The sequence below is a fragment of the Cervus canadensis genome, chromosome 18 (assembly GCF_019320065.1).
Source record: "Cervus canadensis isolate Bull #8, Minnesota chromosome 18, ASM1932006v1, whole genome shotgun sequence".
NCBI lineage: Eukaryota > Metazoa > Chordata > Mammalia > Artiodactyla > Cervidae > Cervus > Cervus canadensis.
Genome location: NC_057403.1, coordinates 32,518,285 through 32,541,861, shown reverse-complemented (window position 1 = coordinate 32,541,861; position 23,577 = coordinate 32,518,285). Strand labels below are relative to the sequence as shown.

General features: G+C 46.9%; 1 protein-coding gene across 1 annotated transcript in view; it reads left to right on the top strand.

Annotated features, from left to right (window-relative positions):
* Nucleotides 1–23,577, top strand: part of HYDIN (HYDIN axonemal central pair apparatus protein) — a 356,564-nt gene that overhangs the window by 259,180 nt on the left and 73,807 nt on the right. The window contains 11 exon segments of the mRNA XM_043435789.1: nucleotides 416–655; nucleotides 3,074–3,242; nucleotides 5,885–6,064; nucleotides 6,531–6,704; nucleotides 9,073–9,243; nucleotides 12,222–12,439; nucleotides 13,655–13,792; nucleotides 15,698–15,881; nucleotides 18,356–18,497; nucleotides 20,324–20,486; nucleotides 22,415–23,041. Coding sequence (XP_043291724.1) covers nucleotides 416–655; nucleotides 3,074–3,242; nucleotides 5,885–6,064; nucleotides 6,531–6,704; nucleotides 9,073–9,243; nucleotides 12,222–12,439; nucleotides 13,655–13,792; nucleotides 15,698–15,881; nucleotides 18,356–18,497; nucleotides 20,324–20,486; nucleotides 22,415–23,041 — 2,406 coding nt within the window.

Genomic DNA, 23,577 nt, shown 5'->3' with positions numbered 1-23,577 from the left:
GCTCAGGTCTTCATACAATAACTCCCGGGAATCGTTGATTGAGGATTGTTCCCAGAAGGTGTTATTTCTCCAGCATTTCTGCCCTGCCCTGCCCTACACTTACAGGAAGCAGGGCCCATGAAACGAGAGCCCAGAGATAGACACAGTGGCAGTGGGACATCTGAGCACATTGGAGGTTCTGAAGGGTGTGAGAACAACATTCTGAGGACTGTGATAAAGCACTGGTGCAGTGCCTGGCTTGCTAGGTTCCCAGCGTTAACATTCTAATCTAAATTGCTCTCATGCAGTTTTATAAGAAAAGTTTTCTTTCTTAATCTAAAAAACAGAATCCGTTTTGTTCTCCAGTGGTTTTCAGTTTTACGTGACACACAGCAGAAACCGATTCAGATGCTCGTTTTGTTTGTATGTTTCCCAGAAATTCTACAGCCAAACCTTGGTGTTCCGGATTGCCCAGAGCGCTCAAAAGCTTACTCTGCTGGCAGAAGGGCAAGGTCTAGAACCACGCTTGGAATTCAGTCCCTCGGTTCTGGAGCTGGGGCCCCTGCTGCCCTACGCAGCTGGAGATGAGGCTGAGGTGGTGGTGAAGAATCCCTGCAGCTTTCCCATTGAGTTTTACTCCTTAGAGTTTGACCAGCAGTATCTTGTAGAAGAGAAGGTGAGCACAGACCAAAACCAAGCTCCATTTTCCTACACATGCTGGGCCCTGCCAGGTACTCTCCTATCTGCTTGGACAACTCCTGACCTTTGCTCCTTCTTCCTATGAACCCTTCCCTGTCAGTTTAAAGACCACTTCACAGGTTTTCCTGACCTACTTCCCTCGCCTTGAGAGAATTCATTGCTTCTTTGTGATCTCATTATACATTTTAAACAACTAATTGAAAAACTAATTCATGCTTATAGTTAAAACAGTAAAGAACGTACGCCACAGTCATTGTATTTGAAGTGAGGTTCTTGCGGACAGCATATATTTGGTCATCTTTTTAATATACTCTGGCAGTGTCTAAATTGGGGTATTTATATATTACAGTATATTTAATGTAATCACGTTAGGACTTCAGTCTGCCTTTTACCCCCCAGTTGGTTCTGGGCTGCCTATTTTACGATTGCTCTGCCTTATCCATTTTTTTTTAACTTAATTTTTTTAGAGAAGTTTTAGATTCTCAGCGAAATTGAGGGGAAGGTGCAGAGATGTCTCATATCTCCCTTCCCCCCACACAGGCATAGCCTCCCCCGTTACCAACCTCCCTCACTAGAATGGTACATTTGTTACCATTGGTGAACTTGTGTGACACATCCTAACCACCCAAAGTCCGTAGTTTACAGTCCACTCTTGGTACATTCTAGGGATGTAGACAAATGTACAAGTATCCATCATTATAGTGTCATATAAAGTATTTTTATTGCCCTAAATATCCTCTGTGCTCCACCTGTTCATCCCCCCTCCTCCCAACCCCTGGTAACCATTGATCTTTTTACTGTCTCTGTAGTTTTGCCTTTTCCAGGGTGCCATATAGGTGGAATCATATCACATGTAGACATTCACACTGGCTTCTTTCACTTAGTAGTATGCATTTAAGATCTGCTTCCTCTGGACTCTCCACCAACTTGGCCTTTGAATATTGTCTTTACGTCCAGTGTTTATGCTCTGCCCAATTTGGATTCTGTATCCAGAAATTTTCCTCCAAATGGGACTCTGTCCCCCTGGAAGCAAGCTTCTCCACTAGGTAATATTAAGTGTTCAGTGGCTTGTGTTGGCACAACAGCCTTCACTGTGGGCCAGGGTCTGGGGAAAGCAGAATCTGAGGCTCTGAGATTTGCATGCAGGTTTATCGGGGAGCGGTCTCAGGGATGATCCTGTGAAGAATAAGGACTGCAGGCCTGGGTAGACAAGAGGATGAAGTGTGGTGATGTGGCACCCGGCGTTCAGCTGACCCCACGGGACGCTGTGTGCCTGGGCTGGCCCAGGGGAGGCACGTTGGCCAGGCCTTTGTGTCTCTGTGTCAGCCAGTCTTTGGGCCAATCCTTCCTTTCCCCACTGATCCGCTGTGCCGCCTCTGTCCTGTATCAAAGCTCTGCATACACATGGGTCTATTCTGAACTTTCTCCTCTATTTCAGTTTGTCTACCCGACATCTATACCTCCCGGTCTGTTGCTCCAACTTCATAGGTCCTGACATCTGGTAGGACAGTCCTCTCTGTTTTTCTTCATTAGCGTTTTAGCTGTCCTTAGCCCTCTGTTCCTCCATGTAAATTTTAGAATAAACTCATTAATATTGGTTTTCAAACAACTAAAATTGGTGATCTTGGAGAATGGTTACCTAACTGATTTTTTCACACCAGTAACTTAGGAAGTAATTGCTTTCTGGGAGTCGACTTTACTGTCTTTTATACTAAATATACATACACCCTAGGGTAGCTGGATTTAGTAGAAAGAAAAACAGGTTGCCCCAATTAAACTTGAATTCCAGATAAACAATGTGGGACAAATTCACACTTTAAAAATTATCAGTTTTTTATCTGAAATTCAAATTTAACTAGGCATCTTATGCTTCCTCTGACAACCCTAATATACATCTGTCTCTATGTTTCTCTCTCAAACACACACACACACATACACACACACACACACACACACATGCACATACATACCTAATGCCATTTTACCTGTTTTTCTCTATATCCTTATGAGACAACCATTTTTTTTAAAATAACATGTCACTCAAAGTGGATAATTGAGTTCTGTACTTTTGTCAATGGGGAAAAAAACAAAAGAAAAACAATATATGTTGTTTTTAAATCAAGGAGATAATTCTTTTCCACATGGGAAATGCCCAGACACAAAATCCTATATATGTCCCCTATATGTCCCTATATAAGTCCCCCATATCCAGAACTCAGCCTTAAACTGTAGACCTCTGCAGAGGACCCTACCCTTTGAGGTCCAGAAAGTATTTGTGCACACCCCAGCCTTGGGTGGAAGCAGGGCTTTCATGAGATGAATGGCAGGCCCACCGGGGGCTGTGGGGAGGAAGCTTCCAGTCAGACCAACAGCAACTCCCGTTCTCCTTCCGCAGATCTTGCGAACACTGAAGGGCTATGATTCCTACAACTCTCTGCTGCTGCCTCCTCGCCTTCCAGGGGAGAAGCTGCCCCCAGAGGTGTTTGAGTACTTCAGGGAGATAAAGCGGTCCAAAGAGGAGCAGATGAAGGTGAAATATCTGGAGAGTCTGGCGCAGGAGAACGGTGAGAACTCAACGGTTCTGGAGCCACTGGCTTCTTTAAGTTATCTCTACTGGGAGATGAACCAGTTACTGAGCACCTGCCAAGTGCCAGGCAGGCTTCAGGTGTCCTGGGGATTTCCTTTCTGACCCTTACAGAATGGCCCTGTTGTCCCCATTGTATGGATGCAGACACGGGGACACATTCTGCTCTCACTGGAGTCTGGTGGGGAGTCGAGGCTTAAAAACAGCCAGGGGGGATCGGGATGGGGAACACATGTAAATCCATGGCTGATTCATGTCAATGTGTGGCAAAAACCACTACAGTATTGTAAGTAATTAGCCTCCAACTAATAAAAATAAATGAAAAAAAAAAGAATAAAATAAAATACAAAAAAAAAAGCTAATGCAGATATAGAGGGATGCTTGCTAGATGCTTGCAAGCTCTGTGCTGAGGGCTTCACACATGCAGATGAGAGAGGAAGCACTGAAAAGCCAGGCCCACAGTTTTAAGTGGTAGAACCAGCACTCAAGCCCAGATCTCTCTGACTCTGGAGTCCACGACAGTAACCGCTCTGCTCCACAGCCTCCAAATGTGTGCCTAGGTGATGCAAGGTAATCTGTCCCGCATGGTAGACGTTAGTGCCCTACGAGAGGTAGGGGTGGGAGTTCACATGAGGAAGGACCCTCCATGATCATAAGCTCAATCACAAAGCTAGATGTGCTCTTATAATCTTGCCCTTTCTTGCCCAGCATCCCCAGGCTATCTGTCATCTGCCCAGGGGCCCCCTTGTGTACACTTGAACATCAAGGTTCCAGGCTGACCTGTAGGATCATGTAGCTTGTTGGGGGTGCTTCTTGTCTTCCCTTCTTCCCTGTGCCCTCATCCTGGAAATTCACCTTCTCCATTCTTTCTTTCTTTCTTCTGCATAATAGTCATCATGTGTATTTTCTTCACACCCATCTCCCCCGCTAAACAAGAAGCCCCCATAAAGGCAGTGACCATGTATTCCCCAATGTAAACCCAGTGCATGGACCAGCACCTGATACATCATAGTACCCGATAACTGTATGCTGTTAAAGTGAATGAATGAAGTCCGTTTCCCCTGCCCTTAAAGCTGTCTTATTGTCTCTCAGGGAGACAAGCTAGTTGGAGAACATTAGTTTGCTCTAAAAGGAGAGGAGAGAAGAAGGCTGCCTGTTCACCTAGTCTCCTGGTTGTATTCACTGAGCATATTGTTCTCCAGAACTGCCATTGCAGATACCACAGACTGGGGGGCTTAACCAAATGAAACTTATTTTCTCATGATTCTGGAGGCTAGAGATCCCAAATGAAGGTGCTGGTGGAATTGTTTTCTGTGACCCTCCCTTGTTCGCCTGTAGATGACTGTCTTCCCGCCCTGTGTTCACAGGGATGTCCCCCTGTGAGTCTGTGTCCTAATCTCTTCCTGTAAGAACACCAGTCGTGTTGGGCTGTGGATGGATTGGGACACTCACATGACCTCATTTTAACTTAATTACCTCTTTAAAGGCTGTGTCTTCAAGTAGTCACATTCTAGCATACCGGGGTGAGGGTGGGGGGCTTAGGACTTCAGCAAATAAAATTCTATGGAAACTAGTTAAGTCCATAACAAGCACCCATTGTGTTCCAAGCACTGAGCTGACGTGCTGGAAGGAAGATCAGTGAAACCAGCCCCTGCCTTTGAGAGCTCACAGTCAGGAAGGGTTGCGGGATGGACCCAGAATTGCCTGGTGGCCCAAGGCAGAGAGCCATGAGAAGCTTTAGGGTAGAGAGGATTTAGTGAGGGTCAGGAAGGGCCCTGTTGCTCTCATCACCGTCCTATACACCTTTCCATTTGGCCCATGAAAAGTTGGTCTGGAGCTGCGACCTGAGGGTCAGCAGGAGTCCAGGGAGGCGCTCGCTCTGCTCCTCCCCAGCACCTCTCTGAGCTCCTGCTCGCTCTGCTGTCTCACAGAGGATCCATCCTCCTCTGCTTCCAGACCACGTCCAGGGAAGGCTCGCAGCTCCAAGTCGCGCTGCTGCCATTCCCAGGAGAGCCACAACCTCTCTGACTCAAATCCAAAATTAAACAAAGAGGATGTCTTAGCTCCAGGGCAGAGCGGACTTTGGACAATGACAACCCAATGCACCCACTGAAACTCTGTGGAGTCAGGACAGTGAGGAGGATTTGGGGCAAATAAAGTAGTAGATGTGCTCAACAATTTTCATGAAAAGGAGGAAAGCAGGCTACAAATTGGTGTGCGTACAGTATGATCCCAACTTCAGTTTGGAAAAATTAAAACTCTGAGAGGCTTTGGCTCTTCAACTCTGGTATCATCCAATGAAGCTGCCATTCCTCTACCACCATTTTTTATATCGCTTTCTGCAGCTAAATTTTATCATTTTTGCTCTTTGGAATGTCCCAACTTTTCTGGGGCGAATGTATAATTTTGGTATCTTTTTTTAATGTTAAAATGTAGAAACACTCTGGGCAGAGAAATCTAAAGGCAGACTGACTGCAGTTCTTTTTAATTTGGGTCAGATGGTCTAGGCTGATGGTAAGCAGTTCAGTGATTCTCCTCTTTGTCTCTCTTCCCTTCTTTGCCCCATCTCCCTGGTCCTCTTCCTGACTCTTCCTGTGTGTTTCTATCCTTTTCCCCCGGCAGAAGAGGACGACGGTCCATTGTCAGAGCAGGGCACTTCAGCAAGCACGAAGAGGACCTCGCTTAGCCGAGGGATCTCTGTAACATCCAACCTGGAAGAGCGGCACATCCCAATGGTTGAATCCAAGACCTACCCGGAGGAAGAGGAGGATGAGGAAAGCCTGGAAAAAATCATGTTTCAAAGTAATCATTCATTTTAACGTTTGGGTACCAGTTACTTCTAAGCAAAAGTGGAAAGTCTGTTCAGTGCCTTTCACCTTTCTCCATAAAACACATTTAACTAGCACAGTCGTGTGTTAATTCTACAGTTTGAGCAGGCCCTCATTTATTTAGCCATGTCCCTTACTATTGCAAACACTAGTTTCCAGTGTTATTTTTAAGCAGGAGAGTTTCCTCCAAATGGGATTAAGAATCAGAGAGTAATTTGTGTTTTCAATTCTAGTAGCTATGGACAAATTATTAGCCAAAGAGGGCACTTTTGTATGCTATGAAGTGAATAACGCTGGCAGCAACATCTGCTGCAGATTATGCTGGTCATTTTAAAATAACACATAGGCTAGGAAAAGTCATCCCATTTTCATCAGAACCCATGTGAATTGTGGGTGTGTCCACATGCACGCATATATGCATATGTATTTTTAATTTGTAGCTGACAAGATTCAGAGTATTGACAGCCACTCTGCGGAAGAGGTTGGAGAAGTAGAGAACAACCCAGTGAGCAAGGCCATTGCTCGCTACCTGGGCATTGACATTTCTGCAGAAGGCCGCATGGCCAAGAACCGGAAAGGCATCGCCATCATCATCCATGGGACGCCCTTGTCAGGTATGCACAGGTCTAAAGAGTTGCCCCTTTGGGATACATTTACAGTGAAATTTGCGTGTGCCGTTTTTGAGGCAATAAAATACTCTTCTGTTTGAGATTTATGTACCAAAGGATTATCCCTAGATTGTTACATTGCCAACTTCAGAGATACAAAGTTAGAGAAAGAGCACAGACACCTCATTTTTAATTAATACATCTCTGAATTGTTGGAGCTTGTATTCTTTCAATAATTTAATAGCATTAAAATATTAAAGAAAAATCCAAGACAGTAAGTCATTTAAGAAGAGTGGTGGGGGAAATATGTGCAAACTCTTTGACCTGGCAGTATTATTTATAAAAATTTCTCTTAGGAAAGTAATCATATGGGTAAACACTGACTGCATTGGCGTTCTCTGCAACATTGTCGGCCATACTAAAAATTTGGGAGCAGTTGAAGTATTCAGTATGGGGGACTCGTTAATTAAACCATAGTACACTCTCTAGGACAGGACTGAAGTGACTTTACATGCAGGCATGCGTGCATTCATGTAGTGAATTATATCACCTTTAAAAACAGTGTCCTGTGCACCCATTTTCATGGCAGCATTACTCACAATAGCCACAAGGTAAGACACAACCCAGGTGTCCACTGATAGATGAGTGGATAAACTAAAGGTGGTACAGTGGGATATTACTCACCCATAAAAGGAGGGAAATTCTCACACACGCTACAATGTAGATGAACCTTAAAGACATTGTGCTAAGTGAAATAAGCAAGACCTGAAATAGCAATTACTGTTTGATTCCATTTATATAAGGACCCTAGAGTCATTGTGTTTATAGAGAGGTAAAGTAGGATGGTGATTTCCAGAGGCTAAGCAGAGGGAGGATTGAGAGGTCATTGTTTAATGGTACAGAATTTCAGTTTGGAAAGATGAAAAATGCTGGAGATGGATGGTGGTGATGGTTGCACAACATTGGGAATATACTTAGCTTTTTAAGCTGTGGACTTAAAAACAGTTAAAATGGTAAATTTTGTATGTATATGACAATTTTAAAAAGTACCATTGAAGTGTCTTAAATGAATAGAAAAAGGTTCATGATATATTGTTTTAAGTGGGAAAAAAGTCATGTTTACAATTTGTAATCTGTGTTCATTTCCTATTGCTACTGTAACAAATAACCACAAATTTAGTGACTTGAAACTTTCTTAGAGTTCTGGAGATGGGAAGTCTCAAATGGGTCAACAGGGCTGCATCCTTTCTTGAAGCTATAGGGGGAGAATCCATTTCCTTGCCTTTTCTTGTATCTAGAAAAGTTACCTGCATTCCTTGGCTCACGGCCTCTTCCTCCATCTTCAAAACCAGCCTCATAGCATCTTCTAGTCTGTCTGTCTCTCTGTCTCTGTTTGCATCATCACATCACCTGTTCTCACTCTGACCGCCCTGCTTCTCTTGTAAGGACCATTGTTATTACCTGGACCCACCCAGATAACCCAGAGCACTCTCCCACATCGAGCCCCTTAATTTAATCACACCTGCAGAGTCCCTTTACCATATAAGACACCACATTACAGGCTCTGGGTTTCCCTGGTGGCTCAGTCAGTAAAGAATCTCCCTGCAATGCAGGAGACCTGGGTTTGAACCCTGGGTTGGGAAGATCCCCTGGAGGAGGGAAAGGCTACCCAGTCCAGTATTCCTGCCTGGAGAATCTCCATGGACAGAGGAGCCTGGCAGGCTACAGCCCATGGGGTCACCAAGAGTCAGACACGACTGAGCACCGCACGTCACAGGCTTCAGGGATTAGGATGTGGACCTCTTAGGGTGGGGGATTATTCAGCCTACCACCTAGCCCACTACTTTTTTTAAATAAGAAATGTAAATAAAATAGTTACAGATGCATAAATAGCAGCCATATGCTAACTATAATCTCTCTGGATGAGTAAATTATGGATCGCTTTTTCTTCTGTTATTTCTGAATTTTCTGCTTTCTTTTTTAATGAGCAGGTATTTGGAATGAGAAAAACAGACATCAACACAAATTATTCTGTAAACCAAAAATGTCTCTTCCCAGTAGAATGAGGGAAGTAAGAGCTACAAGATTTTTAAAGTTCATCTACTAGAATCACTTTTTAAGCTGAGGAGAAAATCCAGAGGGAATGTGGATTGCCATAGCACACGGCTGTTCAGGGGTAGAATTAGGACCAGAACCCCTAGTTATGACTCCTGGCTCACGTCTTCCCTCTTTTCTTGGATGCCACACGAGAGACTTAGAGGCTGGGACCTTGGAGAGGTCACTTTATAGGAGCCTCTGACCTAGAAACTTCTTCTGTTGAGAACAGTGAGCAGCTGAGAGCCGTGAAAATTCAACCCCCTGACTTTTCTTGTAGGAAAGTCAGCCACCGCAGTCAACATGGCCAGGTACTACAGCGCTGCCTGCCTGAACCTTGACTCTATCATGCTGGAAGCCATCTCTGACGGCAACAACATCGCAGGCATCCGAGCCCGGGAGCTCTGCATTCGGGCTGCCATAGAACAGTCCATGAAGGAGGAGGAGTCTGGTGAGAACATTTCCTCTGACGCTTTGCGGCCGACTGGCCCTGATCCCACTGGTGGTGCTCAGTTTCCCCCCCTGAGCTTCTCTCCCACAGCTCCACTGAAGGCTGACTCAGCAGCAGCCCAGAGAATTCTCTCCCACAGACATCCACTGTCCTGGCTGCCCGGTGCAGTTGGCACTGCAGGGAGCAGGGCGACTATGGCCACATCTTTGTGGGTGACCCCTGGAGCGGGGACCGAGGTGCAGAGCAGAGGACAGTATGTAACAGAAGTACTAGCTTCTGCAAAAGACCAACTTTGAGATACTTGAGTTCCAACAAGCATGATTTGGGGAAGTTTTCAGGGAAATGGGCTTTGAAGGAGGAGAATGTTGACAGGCAAAGATGAAGATAAGGACATTCCAGACCAAGACGGCAGGGATGGTAAGTGAGAGGGGGGAAGACAGGTTGAGGGCAGTCACAGTTGACCTTAGTGCTGAGATTAGGCGTTTGGACTGTGTTTTGAAGGAAAAGAGGAATTGGGCACTTTTCACCCTGTGGGAGAAATTGCCAGAAAGTCATAGGAGGACAGGCACTCTCGTGGTGTCTTGTAAAGAAAGCAGTAGTGAAAATGAATGTGAATGGGTCTGAGAGTGACCTGCATGGCAGGGAATTGAAAGAGGGGGGGGCATTCAAGGTGGCCACACTCGATTACCAGTCACAGAAACCAGAAAGAGAGTTATGTCATTTACCAAGACAGGGAACATGGGGGAGGAGAAAGTTTGCTGGAGAGGAAAATTAAGTTTTTAAACCCCATAGTAGTAGTACTTACTACTAAGTAGTATAGTCTTACTTACCAGAGGTTAAGAATCCTGACTCCCTCAGGTCCCCTAAAGGCCTGCGGGGCAGGAGAGCAGCTGCTCAGTGGGAAAAAATCTATGGACTATAAAGCCAAACGCCTGCTGAGAGTAGGCTCATTCTTATAATAGGAATGCTTAGGACAGCATGTCATTCCTGATGGTGTCCCTTGCTTACTAGTTGGTAGACCTGGCTGGGGCTTTCAGGAGAAATGGGAGATTCTTTTCTGGGAAGATGGGAGAAACAGCTTTTTAGTGGTATAGGAAAGAAAAAATAATTTTCTCTCTACTTTTCTGGTTTCTTGGCTGTGTGCCCCTGTAATAAAAAACAAATTAACAAGAAAAGAACAAGTTTATTAACATGTATGCTTCATGTATCCATGGGCAATACTCAGGGGGAAATGAGTGGCTTTAGAATTCAGAAGTAAATACCACCTAATAGGGAAAGGAAAGGGGATTGTGGTCCTGTGAGGGGAGGGTCAGTGGTTTTTAGGAAAGATGAAGGGGCCTTAGGAGGATGGATGGGAGGTATGCTGACTTCTGATGGTTTGGGTGTAGTGTGGACTTGAGTCTTCCTTCTGTGATAAGAGTCCATCTCCCTGGTTGATGAAACTTCCCTGGATGGGATTTGTGACTGGAGCTTCTTAGGGAGACTCTGTCTTTAAGTGGCTGGGGGGAGGTCAGAGAAACCCACTCCTTGCATGTGTTGCTTTTTTCAAGTGCCTGCAGCTCAAAATAGCCAGCATGTTTCGAGGTGGCAAATCCTGAGCTCCTATGGTCTTTTTTGGGGTGGCATATTTTGGCACCCTTTAGTGGGAACCCCAAGCTGCATCATAATTCTAGTTCTGTTAGATTTTTTTTAATTTCCTTTTCTGTCAAACTGCATTTCTCAGAGGTCTTCAGAGCTGTGTTGATGTCCCTTGACAAATCATAAATTTGAATTCCCTGAGAAAGTAATGTCAAGCTAAAGGCTTAATGATTGGGAGAGACTTCCTCAACAAAGTGAGAGATGTGGCTGCTGAAGAATAGGAAATCAGTCCAGAAAGTTCCAGAAAGAGAAGAGAGGGATGGACACAGGGCAAGATGGGACCTTGGAGAACACTTATATTTCAGGAGGAGGCAGAGGCAGCGAAGCCAGGGGAGGTGAAGAAGGCAGAGTGAGGGTCAGAGGCAGGGGCAATCAGGAGGGCTGCCGGAGGTGGGGCCAGAAGGACTTTCGTGTCTCCTCAGAGCCCTAGTTAAGAGTCTGGGGGACCCTTCCCGCTTTATTTTTCTCATAGCCCTTATCCCTCGTTAACATACTATTTATTCTACTTACTCTACTATCTGTCTTCCCCCCACCCCCACAGGAATGTGAGCTTCCGAGGGCAGAGATTTGCATTAGTTTTTGTCACTAATGTATTCCTGGCATCTAGAGCAGTGCCTGGTGCATAGTAGACACAGTAAAGATTTACAAACATGTATTAAATCAGTAAGTGAATATAATCAGAGATGGCTGAAAGTTCAAACTGAATGATCCCTGAGAAGAAGACAGCTATAGTTCATAAGTTCAGAAGTCACTGGTGGCTTCATAGAAAGCCCTTTCAATGGTGGGGGTTAAACCCAGACCTACATTTGCTGTTTGCTGTGAAGTCAGCTGGCCACACTGAGGTGGAAGTGACCAACTAAACCCATGGATCCCACACAGGACCCGCTGGACGCTTGAAATGTGCCAAGTCCAAACTGAGATGTGCTGTAAGTGTATGATACGTGCTGGATTTTGAAGATGTAGTGAGAATAAAAGACTGTCAAACAGCACAGTAATAATCATGTGAGGTTTCCCGGGCAGGCAGGACTGTAGTTGTACCAGCAGTTTCGGAAATGATTACTTTCTGGGCTGGAAGAGAAGGTGGGGCAGAGTCTGTGGGATCCCCTGAGAAGATGAGCAGTGTAGGCCGAGCTCCAGCCCAGACTGGGCACACACCCACCATCATCACCATCCACCCCCAGTGGTGGAGCCACTTCTTCCAGCCCTGCTGGGCCAGCCGCAGGTGGAGGTGGCTGTGCCGTCCCCAGAAGAATAACACTAGGTTTCAACTTGCCATCCTCCCTGTTATTGCCTTATTACCCTGAGGTGATTTTCAATATAAACCCACTCTCTCCGTGTAGCCCAGGAGGCTGCTGCTATGAATCAAAATGCCGTGGGACAATTGCGCCTGAGCAGTGAGACCCTGGGCAAGTTAACTTCGGAATGCACTCTGGTAACTCCCGAAGTTAAACCTACCAAGCCTGTGCGTGGAAGTGTGCTGATCACCAAGGGCAAGGCAGAGAGCCACGGCTCTGGGTCTCAGAAGCAGCATCACCAGCACTCATCCGAAACGCCCCAGGTACAAATCAGGGCTTCCCAAAAGGAGGGTTGGGATTCCCCCTCCTCCTTCCCCCTAATCCCCTTCCTTCTCCTACCCCTCCTCCTCCTGGCATCTTGCATCTGGGTCAGCACAACCTCATTCCTACAGGTGCCCTGGCCAGGCAGACCTGGGTACTGCCCCTGTATCACTCCTGAAAGGAGTGTTCTTCTACCAGGTGTGAAGCAGGTCAGGTCCTGGCAAAGTGAAGATAAATAAAGCAAAACCCTGCACTCAGGCTCTACTAACAGCCTGATGAGGGTGATCACCACACATTTTATTTGCAATAAAATGAGATTAGGACAAAAGAGGTATGTAAAAAGAATTAGGTTAAACCATACGAAATTGATATGAAATTGACAGTATTCAACCACTTGAGACCTCTGTTGCAACAACTTCATATGGTTCAACCTACTTCTAAAGGAATGTTAAGGATGGAACCACTAATATAAATTGTGGGAGGGCTGCAGGGGAGTCTTGAAAAGTCATAAAGAAGCCAGAGAGTTTGACTCATGTGCCGAGGGACTTCAAGAACAATCTCGGCTGAATAGCAGGGGCTGAAGCCAGAGAGAGTGGGTGGCACAGTGGATTGTTGGTGGGAACCAGAGTCAGATGAGTGTAAGCTTTTGAGATATTTGAAAGAAAGGGAGAAAAGATCAAATAGTCATTAGAGGAGCAAACCCAGGGTCAAGAGAGTTTTTTCTGTGAGAGGAGGTAGAGGCACAAGCAGGTTCTGTAAAGATAGGAACTCCTGGAGAAATATCAGATGATGATCTTCCCAAGAGGGAAAGAGATTCCAAGGAAATGTGGCAGGGAAGACCGGGATTAAGCATAGTTGAAGGGAATGGGTGCCATCTTCCTCTAGAGTCAGTAAAGGTGTGAAAATAGATACAGCTACTTGTGGGGGAAGCAGGGTGGAGAGTGGAAGTGAACAAATGTTTGAATGAATGAACAAATGTTTGCTGTTCAATACACATACAAGGCATCTTCCACAGTGTTCCTACTTGAAACTTAACAGCAGTTATTCAAGTGAGATAGGAATCTTCCAGTTTATAGTACAACCCCCATTTTGTAGATGAGGAAACGAGACCCAGAGATTAGATGATTTTCCCAAGGTCACATGGCCTGTTAAGTGGAGGAGCTGTTGGAATACCAGACTTCTGGATTCTGACTCCTGATCCTTCTCTCTCAAAACAGGTTTCCTCCAGCCCTCTCCCCTCGGGGCCCACACAGCGTCGACTCAGTGTCAGCGCCAGTGTTGGAGGTGACACCGGGCTCGTGAGCTGCGTGCTCCCTGAGGAGCTATTCACTCAGATCTTGGCCGACCGAATTCAGGTGCGTCCACACCTACCTGCGTGGACATGCGGGGCTTACACGCCTGTCCCCCTGCTGTAAGCTGAGTTCTGAGCCATTGCCCACACACAGCAGCTCAGAACCCAGGGGCCTCGGAAAGGAAAGATGGGTTTCCTCACCCTCTTTTGTCCTTTTGATAGCCCTCGTCAGTCTCTGACCCTGGCTGTCTGCTGGCTGAAGCCACACTCACCTTAAGGACCAGTGAGCAGAAGGTAGCACATTCAAAACACATGTATACAGTGAGCAGAAGGTAGCACATTCAAAACACACATGTATACAGCCCTCAGAAGTATGTTAAAAATCATAACGTGGAGCCATGATGAGTTAGAATTTGGAGTGATGTTAACTGTGGTAAAAATAAGTGTTTACACAGCTCAATTGGTAAAGAATCTACCTGCAGTGCAGGAGACCCAGGTTCAATTCCTGGGTTGGGAAGATCCCCTGGAGGAGGAAATGGCAACCCACTCCAGTATTCTTGCCTGGAGAATCCCATGAACAGAGGAGCCTGGCAGGCTACAGTCCAGGGGTCGCAAAGGGTCAGATGTGGCTAAACTACCACCACCATGTTATTAACTGAGAAAATCAGATTATTAAATAGTATGTAAACCATAATTATATTTCTCTAAAAATATTTATAAATGTGTATCATACACATAATAAAAATCCTTAAAATACATGTTAACCGTGGTTATCTTTGGCTAGCAAGATTATAGGTTTTTAATCTTCATACATTTCTGAATTATTTTATAATGATATATGGCTCTTAAAGTCAGAAACACAGTAACTGTTTCTTTTTGTTTTGATTTTTCATAAGTGTTGTACTCTTAAAAGAAAAGAAAACTAGGTCAGCAGAATTTGGGAGGGTTTGCTGCTTATGGATTACAGAAAACTAAGTTGCTCACCAGGTCCTAGAGTTCTGTGTTTGCTGTGGCTTGCCAGAATGGGCTGCAGTGTTAACCGCATATTTAAGTAAACAGAAATTAGACTTGAGGTTCCCAGAAGAGGAGGAATGTAATCCCCGGAAATGATTCATGTCAAGGTTTGAACTCGCGGCTGCGTTAAAGTTTCCGTCGTTCTCAGCTCATTTGAGCACAGTGGTCTAGTAAGTGTGCAGGTGTCTCACGCACCCAGAGTGAAGGCTGAGGCCACTGGTAAAACTCAAAGTGAGCCAGAAGAGCTGGGCTACTCACAGCACTGGCCTCTGATGAGATACGGAGCTTGCGCTACTTCCTTTATTGACAAAGTCTTCCCTATGAGGAAAAACAAACGGCAGCTAAACTAAATAGTATATGTACTGATTGCAGTAGTTGATTTTCTGACGCCGGATTCTTGTCTCATCAGAAGGTGGTGGTGATCAGGCTCTAGCCCATGGTGGCCAGCCTATGCACCACACCTTAAGTAACACTGCAGCACAGCCAAGGCCTGTTCTACAGTAGTGATTGTTACCAAAGTCCTTACGCTCCAAGGCAGAAAAACCACCACGATAAAAATGGCCCATCTGCTACCGCTACCTTTGCTGCAGAGGGACACCTTTCATACACATCTTCTTTCCCTGTATTTCATGGATCTTCCCAGATTCTCACCTTAACATTATTTGTTTTCTTGATTTCTAGAGACAGAATAAATCCTTTGCTCTGCAGATATGTATGGCAAAGATCTTTTATGGCTGCTGAAACATTTTTATTTTTCTCTCTTGTTTAATTACAGCCCCTTGAATCTAGCAGGTGGGAAGGCAGTGGAACTTTCATCTGGGCCCAGAACCAATGGTTCTGTGTCTGCAGAACCAATGGCAGCACCTGTAAAAGCCGCAGCAAAAGAACAAGTAGCTTCCTTCTTGGAGAACAGATGATCTTGTGGCCACAGTAACTGTTTGTGCTCTGGTTTCAGCTGAGTGACTGCTACCGAGGAGTGGTGTTTGACAGCCTGGAGACACTCTTTGCTCGGAACGCAGCTACCGCTCTCCTCTGCCTGCTGAAGGCCATCGGCAATCGGGAGCACATCTATGTCATCAACATGGCCCAGGATTATGCAGCCATGAAGGCCCAGGAGAAAGCCAAAAATGAGCAAGAAGGTAAGGCCATACCCTCCTGGGCTGTTCTTCCCAAGCCCTATAGGTCTTTCCTTTAAACAGAGCTCTAGGCTTTTTACAGTCCTTCCCTGCTGTGAGCACCCATTAGGCTTATGTGCAGCTACATTTGCCATCTCATTGGCGCCCCACCTCTGCCCTGGAGGGTGGCTGGGAGTTCTTATTTCTACTTTGCATGTGGGGAAATTGAGGCACAAGTGACCTGTTGAGAGATTATAGAACGAAGGATGGAACCCAGCTCTTCTCACCATAGGCATCTTCTTCTTTCCCTCGATATCACATTACATCCCTTCATCTTCTGTGTAATTACAGCCTACCTGAGGGTATCACAGGGCTTCCAGGTGGCCCAGTGGTAAAGAATCCACCTGCCAATGCAGAAGATACAGGAAATTAGTCACTGGGTTGGGACAGTCTCTTGGATGGCAACCCACTCCAATATTCTTGCCTGAAAAATCCTATGGACAGAGGAGGCTAGCTGGCTACAGTCCATGTGGCTGCAAAAAGTCAGACGTGCTCAGTCAGACTGAGCACGGACTGAGAGGACCACGTCACAGGTCCCATCCTTACTCAGGTGACCCATTCATTAGCTTGTCGGTTTTGTCTAAGCCCACTGTGAATCTCCGGTAAGACCAGAGTAAAGCTTGTAACTTTAGGAAACAGTTTCTACATTTTAGCCTATTGTGTACCAGGCACTGCAGCAGACTGTGTACACTTAAAATGTCTTTAAAGGACACTTTGGGTCATTTAGTCCTCACAAAGATTATTGCCCCCATTCTACAGATATGGAAAACAAGTACATACACACATGCACAAAGAAAGTAATGTTAGCTGAAGTTCCAAATTTAGACAGAAGCAGACCCAGCAGATCTTGGCCCCTGAGGGAGAGGACGGCACTACCCCTCAGAGGCAGAATCCTGCTTCAGCCTCAGCTCTGGTCATATCAGTGCCCTTCCTCACTCAGCCTTGCCTCTGTCTTCCAGAACAGTCTGCACCAATCATAATGCTTTTCCTTTTAAGGAAATATTTGCAAACACTGAGCTCTCTTAGTTCATAGTGAAGTGAAAGTCACTCAGTTGTACCCGACTCTTTGCGACCCCATGGACTATGCAGTCCCTGGAATTCTCTAGGCCAGAATACTGGAGTGGGTAGCCTTTCCCTTCTCCAGGGGATCTTCCCAACCCAGGGACTGAAGCAGAACTCAAAGCCTGCTTCCTTTTATTCTCATCCAGAGAAAAATTAGGAAGATTGACCAGGCATCTCTCAGCAATATTTCAACCTCCAGATTCCTAGTTTCCAGAAAACTCATTTCCCCTCAACAATCAACTTTTGAAAGAAAGTATCTCTTTTCATTTTCTCAATTACCTGTAGTTTTCACAGTTGCAATATAGGTCCCTATTCCCTTAATCATTTTAAAAAGTCCTGAGGCAGCGTACAATATTATTATATTAGACTCTAGTTGTTACTGAACATTTATGACTGTGCCAGGCACTGGGCTAGGTGCCTTACATGATTGCTTATTTGATTCCCACAACAGCCCTGTGAAGGAAGAATTATTATTCTGATCTGTTGCTATCCTCTGGTAAGTCTTAGAGACTAAGAACTGAAGATGTAGATCTCTGAGCCCAAAGCTCAAACTTCGGGAAGCGTCAGGCAAGAATGTGGTGCCTGTGACGTGTGCAGAAGCAGCCCAGAGCCTTCGTGCCAAGTGTGAACCACACTTCAGGACCTGGAATCTGCAGGGTGTGGAAGTTGACAGTTCTGTCACCTGAGCACTTTGGTGGCTTGTGTTAGTAATGGGTAAAGTCAGTGGGTGGTATATTACTTTCCTATTACTCCTGTAACACACTGTTTCAAACTTGATGACTCACCACAGATTTGTTCTCTGACAGTTCTGGGAGTCAGAAGTCCTAAAACTGAGGTGTCAGCAGAGCCATGTTTCTCTGGAGGCTCTAGGGGAGAATCCTCCTCGCCTTTTCTGGCTCCTAGAGGCCCCCTGCCTTCCTCGGCTCGTGGTTCCTACCTCACAACTCTCTGACCTCTGCCTCATTGTTCCCTCTTCTTCTCTGACCCTGACCCCCCTGCCTGCCTCTTGTGGACCTCTGTGATTATACTGGGCCCACTCAGATAATTCAGGGTAATCGCCCCAACTCAAGATCCTTAATTTAATTACATTTGCAAAGTTCTTTCTGCCATGTAAGGTGACATATTCACAGGGTTCTGGGCACTAGCACGTGGACATCTTTGGGGCCCCGGTTCAGCCTCCCACAGATGGAACCATTGTAGGAACTATGTGAGTGCAGGAAAGCCCATCAGAGATTAGGCAGGCCGCCTGTGGTCCCCACCGCCTCTCCCTGTCACACACGCACCACAGCCTGCTTAGGCAAGAGCTAAACCACTGGGGTCCCCGCAGCCAACGGTGGTGGGTGAGTTTTTCCCACCTTCCTGTTTGTTCCTTGCAGAGCACAAGCGCAGGGAAGCACAAAAGAGAGAGAAGGAGCGTCTCCAAAACATGGATGAAGAAGAGTATGATGCCTTGACAGAGGAGGAGAAGATAACGTTCAACCGAGAGGTTCAGCAAGCCCTGCGGGAGAGGAAGAGGAGGTCAGTGTCCAGGGCCGGTCAGAAGGGAGGCACTGCCGCTGGGAGCAATTTCCGTCAGGCACACGGCCCATCCTGAAGACCAGGGTCATCGGGGCTGGGGACGAGGCAGCCATGGCCACGGGAGATGTGGGAGGCTGACTTGCTGAGAGCAGAAACAGGTATCTTGCACAATCAGGGTGCTGGTTGTTGCAGCCTTCCCAGGTCTCCATTCTCCTGTCCTTCCTTCTTTCTGGGGGACAGATGGGACCCAGGGATAGAGGCTGTAGTGTAAAAAGAGGAGGGGCTTCTGGACCCTGCACTGTCCTGGGCTCCTGCTGGCTCCCCTGAGAGCCACGGCTCATTAGCCTCTGTGCTCAGGTGTCCACAGATGGTGACCCAGGGGGCCACTCTTGTGACGTGGGCATGGTGGTTGCCCTCCATAACTTAGCCATTTCTCCTCCTTTCCTGGCCAGCGTCTTGACCTTTGGTGGTGCTGTCCATCCCCTGAGGTCTGACTGCCACTCCCACTTGCCTCTCAGCCTGGGCAGTTCACCAGAGACCCTGGGCAGGCTCCCAGGCCAGTGCTCTCAGCCACCTTCTGTGCCCATGCCTGGGGACCACACGGGACTGACTGAACCCCCTCCATACCACCCATGAGACATGGCCCACGATTTCATGCTGTCTCACATACTGGTGGGCAGTGTCCTGTCCTCAGATCTTCAGACATGCCAAGGGAGGGAGGGGGGTCTACTGCCTACCCCTCCCTAGGATTCCAAATGCTGGTGGGGAGGCAGGATGCTTACCTATAATTTAATCCCCTTTTCTCCTCTCCCCCTACTTCCAGACTCCTCCCACTGGCCCCCAAAGAGCTTTTATGTCCTCTACAGTATCAGTATATATATACACCTACATCTCCTGCATGGTCTACTGTAAACATGCCTGGGCCTCGGGAATCCCAGCTTTGGGATTCCAAAAGAATCGCTTTTTTTTTTTTCTCATTCAGGTCATTTACTTTCAGGCATTCATCTCACAGTGGACTTAGAAAATGCAAATCTGATTCTCAGAGCTCAACAGTGACTTGTTTGTAATGCACACACACATGAAGTGATGAAGTAATGATGAGTCAACTTCAGTGAGCAGAGAGCCACAGCAGTCAGAACAACCAGGGATTCCCAGAGATGAAAACAAATGGATTCCGTATCTTCAGAAATGCCATCCCCTCCACACTTTGTTTATACGTGGTGCCCAGGCTTGGTGCCCTCTCTGCCGTTAGCAGCAGGGCAGACACGGCTGAATCCATAGCTGGAAAGGAAAGGAAAGAGAGAGAAGGAGAGGAACGTGGCCTTCAGCTCTAGCACCATGGCTCCAAGTGGGCCACAGTGAGGACCACTGTGAAAAACATCATTTCTTCTTGTCTAAACCTCGGACATGAGTGTAGAAAGCTGGGCCTCATCTGTACTGATATCAGAGCAATCTTTGAAAGTTGTTTTTTAAGGGTGATAACATCCAGCTGATTTACAGCCCTTCCCTCACTCTCCTGTGAAAGGAGACTGGAGTAGAATTAAAGATCAGTTGAGAATTCCTCTTAGTTGAGCTTCAGTTATCAGTTTTACTAAATGACGATTCAAAGGTAGATGTGAGCCATTCTTTCCTCCTTTCTTTCCTTCTTTTCTTCTCTTCCTTCCATCTTCCTTCCTTCCTATAATATCCAGCTTTCTTTTGTTCTTTCCTTGTTTTTATGCTCAAGAAAGCTCTGCACCATGTTCCCCCCACGAGGTGATCTCAGCAGGGGAGGGGCTCGGGCAGGACCCTCTGAACTCTTGTTTTCTCTGCCTGACTTAATGAAGGGAGCTGGAGAGACTGGCAAAGGAGATGCAGGAAAAGAAGCTACAGCAGGAACTTGAGCGACAGAAGGAAGAAGATGAGCTAAAACGGAAGAATAAAAAGCCAAAGCAGGGACCCGTAAAGGAGGAGCCGTCCACGAAGAAAACTCAGATACCAAGCCGGCAGGTAGCAACCCTCCCTCACCCCTCAGCGGCAGGCAGGTGCAGAATGGTCCACCACCACAGCCAGCATATCAGCCCAGCACATTTCCCCGCCAGAAAGCTGGCCTAGGACTGTGTAGACTCTGTGGTGGAGCAAAAGGCAGGGGGAGAGGGATCAGCATTTTCTGAGCACTGACCGTGTGTCCTGTGCTTTCTTGTGCTTCCCATAATTCTGTCCTGTTACATCCTGTCCTTCCTCAGAGGTCCAGAGACATGAACCCCATCCAGAATTTAACAGGATGAGCTGTGACAGTTGTGTGTGTGCACAGATCTGGCTCCTCCTGCTGTCTCCTGCAGCCCCCTGGATGGGGTTAAATAGACTGGTGATGAAGGCTGTTTCCAGTGAGCCACCAAGTCAGTGTGTTCAACCAGGAGCTGATCCGTGACCGCAGTCAAGGGAGATGCTCCAGCATAAGCCGTCCTTGTGATTGTCAGTCTGCCTGTCACGTCTCTGCCCACTGATACACGGTACCCAGTCTTGGTGCAGACTGGCCAGAGCAACGTCCAGGGTGGCACTGGTGGCCGAGGGGTGTGGCGAGCTGGGCTGCACAGTGGCCGCTCCAGCCCTGAGAGTGCTGAGGATTAAACTAAAGCCAGACTCCCAGACAAGGTGCAGGCTGGTCCCAGGAGGCAGATGGAAGAGCAGAGGGATCAGTGTCCAGGAGTCCCCATCAGGCAGAGCTCAGGCAGAAGCAGGTCTGAGCACTTAAAACTTAGGCACCAAAACAAGGGTAAGAAAGAGGCTCCTGCAGCCTTCCAAGTGCAAGTCCTTCCTTCAGCAGGCGCTTCTTCTACACTCAGTCCACTTCCACTTGGAACAGGATATCTAGGCAGAACTCTGTAGATGGGAACTACAGCAGGCACCCAGCCCTCCCCTCCCCCCCACAAATAAGGCTATCCGCCCACTCCGGGAGACAGTGATGTCAGTATTGTTGTGTCAGCTCTCTCCAGGCTGTAGAGACGGACATATAGCGGGGGAGCTGATGCAGTGCAGAGACGGGATAACTAGCCTGGGCCTCTCATGCCTCCACACCTGAGCTTAGGCAAGAGAAGAATGTCACTGGGCTGAACTGGACTGTCTGTCCTCAAAGAATGACCCCCAAACCTGTGAAGCCGCCTGGAGGGTTTCATCAGGAGGGGAGAAAGTCAGAACCCACAAAGCAAGTTTAAAAGGGTTTCATCAGGAGGGGAGAAAGTCAGAACCCACAAAGCAGTAAGAAAAAGACTAAGGTTGGTTTCTCTCTGCAAGGTTCATTAGATAACATACAGGTTTGTTTAAGAGACTAGAGTGTAGCCAGATTCTGAAACCCTGTCTGTCCCCAGCAGCACTGATTAATCTGTATACATAATCTGTATAATTTTAATAACTTGGCACTACGAGACTTTTTACTGTGTGACAGACACTGTTATAAGCTTTTTACATGTACTCACACGTTTAATCTTCAGTGGTCCTCTGGGGTAGTTATTAATATTACTGTCAACATGATACAGATGGGCCAGAGATGTGGATTGCTCACCCATGGTCACACAGCTAACAATTGTGAGACCAGGTTTGGACCACTAAACTCAGTGGCCTCTCTGGAGGAAAGGCTCTTCTTGAGCATCTTTTCCTGTTGATCCTTCAGAGCAGCAGCTCTCAACCAGGAGTGGCATTATAGCTGCTGTGCATAATGCCCGGCCCCAGCCAGCTCTATGGCAAGGAAGGACCACAGAGCCAGTCTTCTGAGAAAGGCCCCCACAAAATCTATAGGCACAGCCCTGGTGTGTGTATCAGGGGCTGGAATCCTATGAGGCCATCTTACAAAGCAGAAACGCCCTCTTTCTCCTTCTTTTGCGATTTGCTCTCCCTGAAAGAACTGTTTTAAGAATGTTTTATGTGTTTTTGCCTTCTAGATTCTTACTTTTTCCAAACTAGAGGTGAAGATTGACGCAGTAGAAAGAAAAGTGTCCGTCAGAGAGCAGGTAGTTGTGGAGAAGGAAGAATGAAATAAGAGGAAGAGGAACCTCCTGTCAGATATCAACACACTTTGGTTTCCTCTTGTCCAGGAGCAAGAAGACAGCGAGGGGGACCTCCCGAAGGACACTGACAAGAACATGGCCCAGAAGTTTAAGACCTTCGAGCTGACCCTGAAGGACATCCAGAGCATCCTCACGTACTGGGACCGGAAGCAGGGAGTTCTGCTGCATCACATCGGCGCTGAGGACATGAGCCACGAGGAAGGCACCGACCAGCGCCAGGTTCCCTCCGGCGGACGCCGAGGCCGCAAGGACCGGGAGCGGGAGCGCGCGGAGAAGGAGCGAGCCGAGAGGGAGCGCCTGGAGCGGGAGAGGGCGGAGAAGGAGCGGCTGGAGAAGCTCCGCGCCCAGGAGGAGCGCAGCGACGGGGGCGAGGGCGAGGAGGAGGACCACGAGGGGAAGAAGGATCTGGGTGTGCCGTTCATAAGCATCCAGACGCCTGACTCCGAAGGCTCGAGCTGGAAGCAGGCCCTGGAAAATGAGAGGCTTCCTAAAGGGGAGCAGGTACAGACTCTCCTCCAAGACAGAGATGTACCGATCAGGTAGCCAGGTAGCCGTACAGAGCTAGTCCTTGTAAATGTGTTTTCAACACAAAATCCAGATCCCCTTAATTCCATTCATCTCTGATGTCCCTTTGTTTATAAAACAAAAATGGCTAAAAGGACCTTTTTCTATGTGATGAAATATCCATAGGAAGTTCCACAGATCTAAACTATTCCATCTAACGTTATAAAAAGCCACTCATAAAATTAATTTTAGTATTGACAATACTGTGTTATGGGTTGGCAAGGCAGGTATACTTTGGGGGTGATGCGAATGGCTCAACTATTCTAAAATTTCTTTCCCATAAGCTTCCCACCATGACAGAAATTATACGACCAGACAGCTTCTTGTACCTAGAAACAAAAGCATCATATTCAGAAACCCCTTTGGCAGTGATATGGAGGGGATGGTTATTATAATCTTTCATCCCGGGACAAACTTTTTTGGTGAAACACCAAAAACAAATATTTGAGGCTACAGGTCATACAGTCTCTGTC